This window comes from Phalaenopsis equestris, unplaced genomic scaffold, assembly GCF_001263595.1.
Source record: "Phalaenopsis equestris unplaced genomic scaffold, ASM126359v1 Scaffold000264, whole genome shotgun sequence".
Lineage (NCBI taxonomy): Eukaryota > Viridiplantae > Streptophyta > Magnoliopsida > Asparagales > Orchidaceae > Phalaenopsis > Phalaenopsis equestris.
Genome location: NW_018164706.1, coordinates 1 through 10,051, shown reverse-complemented (window position 1 = coordinate 10,051; position 10,051 = coordinate 1). Strand labels below are relative to the sequence as shown.

Below are 10,051 nucleotides of genomic sequence, written 5' to 3'. Positions count from 1 at the left end.
GTCACGCGTTTTAGTAATGCGGTGCGGCGGTACGTCGCGGCGACTTGTCGCGGCAGTGCATTACGACGGCGTGACGCGGCGGGGCATTGCAGCGACGTCACGCGTTGTAGCAGTGCGTTGCGGCGACGCGTTACGACGGAACGACACATTGTGACGGTGTGTCGCGGCAACGTCGCGGCGACGAGTTGCGACAGTGCATCGCGGCGCGATGATGCATTGCAATAGTGCGTTGTGATGTCGAGACGAATTGCGACGGTGAGTCACGGCAACGAGTTGCGGAGCTGCGACGCGTTGCGGCTTGGAGATGCATTATGATGGTGCGTCGGGGTGACGCATTGTAGTGCAGCAACGTGTTGTGTCAGTGTGTCACGGCAGAGTGCTGGCGAAGTATCGCAGTGCGCGATGCGTTGGATGTCCAATGTCATGAAAGAATGTAGGGGTGAAGTCCTCAGCTGATACATGATTTCTCTGAAGAAAATCATTTTGGGCAGAGGTGAAGAGTTGCAGTGCTGAGTTGCGGCGCAGAGTTGCGGTGCCGAGCTACGGCGCATAATTGTGGTGCCGAACTACGGTGCAGAGTTGCAGCGCAAAGTTGCGGTGCAGAGTTGCGGTGCCAAGTTGCGATGCAGAGTTGCAACAAAGAGTAAAGTCGTCACCATCCTGTGTAGTAGGCAAGCAACGAGATCTTATTTCTCATTGCGGTGTATTTCAGAGGTGATGAAAAAAAATTATAGTTTTCTCACAGTGCTTTGAGGGAATGATTTTCATGCTTATGTGGTGACAATATCTGGAACTCCCTCAAGATCATCAAAAGTACTGAAATTTTGGGGAGGCGATGCTTTATTATAGCTCTTATACAAGTATATGTTGATATTTGTAGCCTTTTTAATCATCTGATGTAACATTTTGTAGATAATAATGTTTTTTTTTGTTTCTTCCATGGTTGTTGTGGCTTCTTAATTGTGCAAAATTCTTCTAAGGCTTGTAGCCTTCTGAGGTTTTCCAGTGAAGACCCTCTTGAGCTCGTCTTCTAGCTGCATGGTAGCTTCTTATCGGGTCTTGCCTTCCGGTATCGACTTCTAGGAGCATGGTTGAAAGGAATCCATTGAGGATGTAAGACCATTTCTGAGTTGTATAACCAGAGATGCTCGACGGTATTAACCCGTAACAATGTCATATGAAATCCATTGAGGATGGTTGACCTATCCTAGGTTGTTGGTTGAAGCTTTTGCTTGAAGACCGTAATATGTTATGAAAGAGGTCGAAGGAAATCTACCAAGAATTTTTGACATATCTGAGGCTGTAATGGAAGAGGTCAAATCAAGTCCCCATGGGATCGATTAAGCCTAAGGTGTCAGAGATGTTCTGCATTTCTCGAGATTAGGGCGTAAATTGTAATGGACCGTATATTTTCTTGGAAATATGGTTGCAGTCATACTAAAAAAAAATGTTTGACAACTTATTAGTTGCTTGCTTTCGAATCCTTTTTCCCCTCAGCGTGGACGTTTTCCACGTGAGCTTGTAAAACAACCCATTTATCAAGCCATGAAGATATCAGCTTTTTGATCTAATTGAAGAAGACCCCATTACGATGAGTAGGCGCAGAGGAAGTGTTATTTGCGGTGAAGACTGCCCCCGAGTACAGTAGTGACTTTTGTGAACTTGTAATCTGAATGAAATGTGAGATGACTTCCTCACAACAGTAGTGCCCTGGACATTAACATGAACGACCTTTCGAGACTGCAGTGAAGGTTTCCCCCCAGTCTTTCGAGACTGTAGTGAAGGTTGCACCCAACATTGAAAAATACATCGGAGAAGATCTTAATGATGTGAAGGAGGTTCCTTCATCAGTTGGATGGAGTACATCATTGGGAAAAGAAGCAGGGGCTCGGTGTCTTAGAGTTCAAGACACTGCCGAACGGGACTTCGTTTCCCACAGACAACGCCAAACTGATGCGTGCCAGAAAATTCGCGGTGATAGAGTAACAAACTATTGTCTTAGCATTGTACAAAAGTTCAACACACACACACAGATGAAAGAGAAACAAACAGTGATGACTCCAGAAGTTTTTACGTGAAAAACCCGTAAAGGAACAAACCACGGGGCCTGGCCTAGTTGCGAAAATCCACTATTGATTGATGATTACAAAAATCCCTTATCCCTCAGACGGGAAATGGTAATTATATTTTCCAGATTACACTAATGACTGACAACGTCCGGTTGGTGGTGATCGATGACGGTTGGCGGAGGTTGACGACGATCGGCGGTGGTCTTCGGCGGTCAGCGATGGTCGACTGCGATCGGCGGTGGTCGACGATGGAGGTCGGCAGTGGTCGACGATGATCAGCGGTGATGCTGAACTGCAGCTTCTCCTCAAGGTCTCAGGCTCTCTCTCCAGACTTCCACCCCTCTCATGAGAGGAATGTGACTCTATTTATAGTATTCTGGGTGCAATTAACGCAGAAATATGAATAATTTTGATCGGACGATCTGGAGAGTTTCCCTCGATCATACGACGTTCAATAGGCATTTGAGTGCCTTAATGTGTCAGAATTGAGTGATCTTGGGCTCGTTGGATTTGACTTGTCGAGCCGTTCGATTCGAGTATAAACTTGACATATTCGACAACGGTTTGACCATCCAAATGTGTCCGAAAATCATCTAAGTGTGGTTCAATGACTTGATCTGGATTTGATTTGACTTGGATTGGGCTAGTTTTCATATTATTAGGTCTATCTCATCAAGTCGGTCAGTTTGACTATAAATTTGTTGAAATTGGAGCTATGAATAACTTTTTATCAAGATTTGAATATTTCCTGATTTGAATATTTCCTGCTTTCCTGCTTAAAATATTGTCTCGAGATTCATGTCATGACTCGAGATTTGTGTCGGATGATGAAAATTTATTGGTGGCGTATCAAGAATAATCATTTTTTCAGGAGATTTCTTCGCACGCTTCCTAATACTAAATTACCTTCATATTTTACATGTCCTAACTAACCTCCATAACAAAGATATATTCCAAGCCTTGGTGAAAAACAAGCTTGCCAACTAGATGTCAATGACAGAAGCATCTTCAAACAGTTCCTATTTCTTCAAGGTTTTCAAAGTATTCATAGTAGGAGAGATTATTCCATCAGGACACCGGACGAAAATTTACGTCCGGAGTCCAGTGGGCACTTGCCATGTGGCAAGTGGGACCCACTATAATACACTGGTTTGGTGTGTTTTATAGAGGGGTGGGGCCCACTTTCTATGTGGCACGTGCCCACTGGACTCCGGATGCAAATTTTGCGTCAGGTGTTCTGATGGAATAATTTTTCCCAAAGGAGAGCCAGTAAAGTTACAACGAAGAATTATCATTCCTTCAAGTAGATTAATAGTATATTTTTTCAAGAGACATTTTTTCAGGTTCATTGCCAGTTCCAATGAACTTATATTCATAAAGCCTATTCGTCGCTTTGATCATCATTGCCACCAGCACTAACATTGTGCCCATATCAAAACCACACCTTTTAAAATCAATGGTTCGTAAATTTAATAGTGAGAAATGTGATTAATTTATTTGCTTGGGAAGTTTTACATAAACACCACACAATTCTTATGTATTTACATATCTAACACAAAAAATTTGATATTTACACTTATAAAACACCCTAGTGTCATATACTTATGCATGAAAAGGAGTTTTTCATTTTTAATAAGATAGTTATGGTTATATTTTTTATGTGAAGTTATTTCAGTGGTATGCATGAATTATATGTAAATAGATAAGAATTGTATAGTATGCATGTAAATGCCCCTATTTGCTAATGCTTACTAATTGTCCCTATCCCACAATCTAATAAGGAATCCAAATTTCCAATTAATTTCCATAATCATCATACTTTTCAAAATTAAATCCAAAATGCCTAACCCATTCTTCCAGCTATGTTGAGCAGGAACAGACAAAAAGTTGATTCTTGTAAATTTGAAAATCAACCCGAACAAAAACATAATTTACATTGAGGAAAGAACAAAGATAGGGAAAAATGGCATCATTACCCATTGCAAGTTATTGTTTTGCCCAGAAGCTCGAAATATAGATGCCTGTGGATATAACTGAAACAGAAATGATTTCATGTCTCCATAAAAATCACTATGATCACTATGCCTCCATAAAAATCACTATGCCTCTCCCAAGGCTGATTCCAGAAATGATTTCATGTCTCCATAAAAATCACTATGCCTCTCCCAAGGCTGGGAAGCATATCCTCCATATATGTGCCCTTCCGTATCCTTAATAACCAAAACTGTGGGCCCCCCTACACTGGTACAAATTAAAAGGTTAAGAAATTACAAAAGAGTTTATATAAAATACTATTTTGGAAGATTTAGATACATGCCACTCAATTCCTGTTTATTTACATATATCTAACACCTAAACTTCAATATATATATAAAGTGTTATTTTTAATCTGATATGAAAAATTTGGGCAGTGTATGTAGAAGGTAAAGTGTAGGTGTTAGATATTTAAATACATAGAAATTGGGTGGTATGTATGTAACTGCTCACAAGTTTTTGTTGGAAGACCAATTCAACATTAAGTGATCAGTGTATTATGTTCCCACAAAATCTAAAATGGCAGTGGTGCTTCAATAGCTAGCTTAAACATATTAAAACGAAAATGATTTACGTAAATTATAGAGAAAAAAAATGGAAATGGCATACATATTTCCAGGCAAATCAAAGGATTGCTAATGCAGGCTTGTTTGGAATAATTTCTGTCTATTATTTTTTTAATTTTATTTTAAAAATATATTTGTTTAGTGCATTTTTTGCATGTTTATACATTTTCTTTCCCAAAAACAATTATCTTATGTTTAAAAACACTTAAAACATTTAAAAATTATTTTAAGTGTTTTTAAAAATAATTAATCATGTTATAATATATCAAATATGTTTTATTTCAAGTAAAGTACAATATGAATATATTCTTATAAACACATCCCATAAAAATAAAAAAATAAAAAAAATGATCCCAAACAGCTCTTAAATTTCAAAGATGATATCATAATGTACTGATCAATCAAATGTTTTAATTACTTGTATCTGAGAATGAGTTATAATAGCTGGCTGATGATATCCAATAATATGAATATGCTTCATTTCCTTCATACATTTGAAAATATGCCATTCTAACATTTATGACATAAATAAGAAAAATATTCTGAATTACATACAAAACAAGCAATTGCCGCATTTTAAGAATATGAAGATCCCAACAACAATGTGCTATCATTTTCCGAGAGAAGCCATGCTGTGTAAGTGCTTTTTTTGTTCTTTTCTCAACAATAATGTCCTCTAATTTGCAAATATCAACATGCAGCAAGAGAAAAAAAATGAAATATTCTGAATAAAAAAACTCACGAAACGCTGCCCATAAATGTTGAAAAACTGAACCCGTTGATTGCGCTGTGATAAACAAGCTTCCACTGCACTGCTTCTGATTGAGAAAGAGCTCCAGCAATATGCCAGGCAAATTCTTTCTGCAGAGTCAGGGATTCAGGACTCAGATTTTCTGGATGAAGCAGATGTGGAACTTGAAAGCCTGGCGTAGCTAATGAAAAAAATAAAGAAGAAAAATTGAAGATGGCGAGACATGGAAGGAGTCATATAAAATGAGGACAGAGATAGTTGAGTCTATGCACATGATATGACTATAAAAAGAAGCATTTACATACATACCACCCAAATCTTATATATTTACATATCTAACACCTAACTTTACATTTTACATTTATATCATAATCTTTCATATGTCATAAAAAATACCATCATTTTAACTTCTAAAAAGTGAAATATATCTTTTCAAGCATAGGCGAGGTGGTAGGTATGCATAAGAATTGCTGATAGGCAAGCGATTGGAGGAGCTCAACGGCTCTCTGCTGAAAACAGTGGTCAAACGATAAACTAGCAAGGTACGTACAGTGAGAGGGATCCACCACCTGTTCCGAGGCAAGCTACAACACACTTACGAGAAGAAAAGGCTGCAATGCTCTGGGAGGGACGAAACCCAAGAATAAACTCTCAAAATACAAAAACAAGCTAGCCCCAATTCCAAACCAGAATACAACATATATACAGGTCAATCAATAGAGAACAACCTCGTTAGAAACTAGAAAAATAGAAAAGGATAAGAAAGGAAGAAGCAAAGGAAGAAACTTCCATAAAATAAAGGAAAGTAATTAAAATAACATAACAAAAAGGGAGTCAATTCGGTTGTTCGGTCAACTGGACTCCCGCGACCGTGGGAGATGACACCGTCGTATCCCGGTATCGTGGGAAAGGTCCCGTGTCTCGCATCAATCTCCCCAAATAGGAGAGACTTCACCCTCGTCTCCTAGAACATCCAAACCCTTGTTGTACATTGGAAAATCAACGACGTTAAAAGTGGACGAAATATTATTATCTCCCAATAGGTCAACCATGTATGCATTGTTATTAATCTTCTTAACAATTCTGAATGGACAACTCTAGGCTTGAACTTTCTAAATGAACCTACAGGACATTGCTGCTTCTTTAGTTTGATCCGTACCACGTCACCTTTCTTGAAAATCATAGCTTTCCGACACTTATTGGCTTGTTTATGATTCTTGATGTTTTGCTTAGCAATTTCCTCCCTGATCTGCTCATGTAGGGTCTGAATGTCCTTGAATCGAATCTCAACATCAATGTTATTGATCTGGGGTTGATTTGATCATGATTTAAGTTAAAGTTGTCATGTTTATTTCAATTCAAGATCGATTCAATTTATTAAGATATGTCTTAGTCAAACCAACAGCAAGAACTATATAGATACATTATACAATATCCATTAGACATGCATTTATTCTTACATGAAAATAAGCATAAATATAAATTTTTATTTGATCTCTAGTTGGCCTGATTCGATCCAAGTTTACTCCATTTAAGTTAAATCCAAATTGATACTAGCTCATTAGTCAACTCATTGATTTTAGTTTAAGCTCGATTCGTTCCAAAACCTAATACAATTTCCCAGTAATCTTCAATCTTTTAGGGTTTGTTTAGTCGCAGCAAAAGGAGTGTACTGCATCTTTTGCGGGGGTTATAAAAATTGAAACATTTGATTGGAAGAAACGCAAATACACTATAAAACTCCAATGTACTTGGAATTCACTTTTTAGTTTATTTTTAATGTATTTGGAATTCACTGAATTTGGGTAAAGTGAGGCTGACGCCGCTGACTACTCACCGACCCACCTCAATAGATTTATTTTAAATTGAATTTATTTTTAGTTCAAATCAAACAAGAAGATACAAAATTTTGTATTTATTTTATAACGAACCAAACAACTATAAAATATTTCAAATACAATATATTCTTTTTACTCTGTATTTCCTTTTCAGCAAACCAAATAGCTCATAAGCCAAATTCGAGGCCCATTTTTCTTGGTGATAGATTTCTTGTAGAGACCTATTTATGTAAGTAACAACCATTTTTTGTCACTAATGTACAAACAACTCATTTTCAACTAATCTTTTGGAAATAAGAGAAAGGAAGCTTCCAATTAATTTACTTGGAAAACATTAAGTGAGAAGAAAAGGGAGGTACTAAAAATGTTTCAAATCGAACAAACTCTTCTATTGTAAAAACTATCACAACTTCTAAATAAATCAAAGGAAGATTTAGATACATACCACTCAGTTTTTATGTATTTACATATCTAACACCTAAAGTTTAATTTTGCATGCACACCACCTTACCTACGTATGAAAAGGTCTATTTCACTTTTTTTAGAAGTTAAAATGACTGTATTTTTGATGTGATATGGAAGATTTAGGTGGCATAAATGTAAAAAAGCAAAGTTTACGTGTTAGATATGTAGATACATAGAAATTTGGTGGTATGTATGTCAATGGCCCTAAATCAAATGGTCAAGAAGAAATAAACAATTTGATTCTAAGATCAGCACAAAAATAAATAAATAAATAAATAAAAGGAAGAATTACATACATACCACTCAATTCCTATGTATTTAAGACACTTAAACTTCACTTTTTACATATATGCCACCTTACCCATGCATACAAAGTTGCATTTCACTTTTTTAAAAGTTAAAATAGTGGTATTTTTTATCTGATATGAAGGATTTGGGTGCTATGAAGGTAAGAAGTAAAGTTTAGGTGTTAGATACGTAAACACATAAGAATTATGCGGTATGTATGTAAATGCTCCAAAATAAAAAAATGAACTCACCTGCATCCGGTGGCTTCAACAAATTTCCAAGGTACTTTCTAGCAGATGGTTTATGGTTACACCAGTTTCTAAAATCAACAAAGGACATAAAACTCCCAGCTTTTCCATCAACTTCCCGTGAAAATTCTGCAGAACTTACAAATGCTTTCATGGAAGTCTTTGATGAGCCCAAGGCTGTTTGAGTGTTCTTTGGATTGAAAACAGCATCACTGATTGAATCCAAAACAGCTTCAAGGTCACACCTAAAATTATCCTTTCATCATTAGGATTTCAATTACTTTTTATTTTTACCTCTAATCTTCACTTTGGCCTTTATTAAAAATCCCAGCTTAAACATGACAAAACACTGCAAAGTAATATAAATGGATAAAATTGAAAATAGTGGAGAGCTTCCAAGTGCAAAACAAAAACTAAAAGAACAAAGTAAATAAATACTTCATTTCAGCTTGATGTCATGATAAAAGGAAGATTTACATACATACCACTTATTTCCTATGTATTTACATATCTAATGCATAAACTTCAATTTTTACATATATGCTTCCTTACCTATGCCAAAAAAAACAAAAATGAATTCAATTTTTTAAAGTTAAAATAGTGGTATTTTTGATGTGATATGAAAGATTTCGACGGTGTAAATGTAAAAAAACAAAGTTTAGGTGTTAGATATATGGTGTAAATGTAAAAAACAAAGTTTAGGTGCTAGATATATAAATACATAGGAATTGGGCGGTATGTATGCAAATGCCCCGAGAAATAATCGTGATCTTTTTCTAGATTAAACTGCACAAAAAAGTTAAGGGATAGATGAAAATACCAGTAAAATTAATCCATCAAAATAATAAGCCTCTAAAACATAAAATTGGAAAATTTTCACTATTCGCTAGCAATTTGAGTAAAATAATAAGCATAAATACCACTTAATTCTTATGTATTTACATATCTAACATCTGAATTTCAAATTTTACAAATATGGCACTGTACCTATGCATAAAAAGGTGTACTTCACATCACATTTTAAAAGTTAAAATTATGGCATTTTTGATATGATATGAAAGATTTGGGTGGTGTAAATGTAAGAAAAAAAGGGTGTTGCATATGTAAATACAAGAATTAGGTGGTATGTATGTAATTGCAAATAGGAAGCAACTTCTGTAGAAGGCATACAGTAGAACTACCTTTCCAAGTGGCCATCGCCATTAACATCACATAACTCGTAAATGAACTCGTCAATCTCATCCGGAGTACCTTTCTCATACACAGCCTATCACACAGGAGAAATCCAAGTCATATCTATCAATAAAATATACTTAATTTTCTTTTTCAACTTGAGAAAAGCAGAAACTAACTTTGGAGATAACCAGATCCTCATAAATGATCATGCCATCGCTCCTCTTCTGATTCACCAATTCAAACAACCGATTGGCAAGAGGTCCACGGATGCCAAAATAAGCCTATAAATCTCGAAGAAAAAGGGAGATTAGAGGTTGCAACGGAAAAACAGAAAGGGAGAAAGGAGATGGGAATTAGGGCTCTCGCCTGAAAAACAGAGGGAGAGATGTACTTGGAATTGCTCTGGGATTGGGCGGCGAGGGATGTGAAGAGCGAATTAAGTTCTTCGAGCTCCTGATGAGTAAAAGCCCTAATTTACAGCAAAAATCTCCATAATTGTGAGGGAAGGAGATCGAGCAATGGAAAGAGAAGGAAGGGAGTGGAGTTACCTGCTCGCCGCCGCGAAGCGGGGATTGGAAGCAGGGGATTGGGAGTTTCCCATTCCCTCCCCCGGAGT

At 36.7% G+C, this 10,051-nt stretch overlaps 1 protein-coding gene across 3 annotated transcripts in view; it reads right to left on the bottom strand.

Annotated features, from left to right (window-relative positions):
* The window catches only part of LOC110024657 (TLD domain-containing protein 1), a 13,979-nt gene extending 3,943 nt beyond the window's left edge, over nucleotides 1-10,036 (bottom strand). The window contains exons 1-8 of one of the 3 annotated variants that reach the window (XM_020724750.1): nucleotides 9,984-10,036; nucleotides 9,802-9,904; nucleotides 9,612-9,716; nucleotides 9,441-9,526; nucleotides 8,263-8,504; nucleotides 5,412-5,601; nucleotides 4,208-4,310; nucleotides 4,046-4,123 (exon numbers count right to left, since the gene is read on the bottom strand). In XM_020724750.1, the coding sequence (XP_020580409.1) occupies nucleotides 4,046-4,123; nucleotides 4,208-4,310; nucleotides 5,412-5,601; nucleotides 8,263-8,504; nucleotides 9,441-9,526; nucleotides 9,612-9,716; nucleotides 9,802-9,904; nucleotides 9,984-10,036 (960 nt within the window). Of the gene's footprint in view, nucleotides 1-4,045; nucleotides 4,124-4,198; nucleotides 4,311-5,411; nucleotides 5,602-8,262; nucleotides 8,505-9,440; nucleotides 9,527-9,611; nucleotides 9,717-9,801; nucleotides 9,905-9,983 lie in introns of those variants that run through there. The other 2 variants (XM_020724751.1, XM_020724752.1) reach the window with 2 other exon arrangements.
* Between the last annotated feature and the right edge of the window lie 15 nt (nucleotides 10,037-10,051).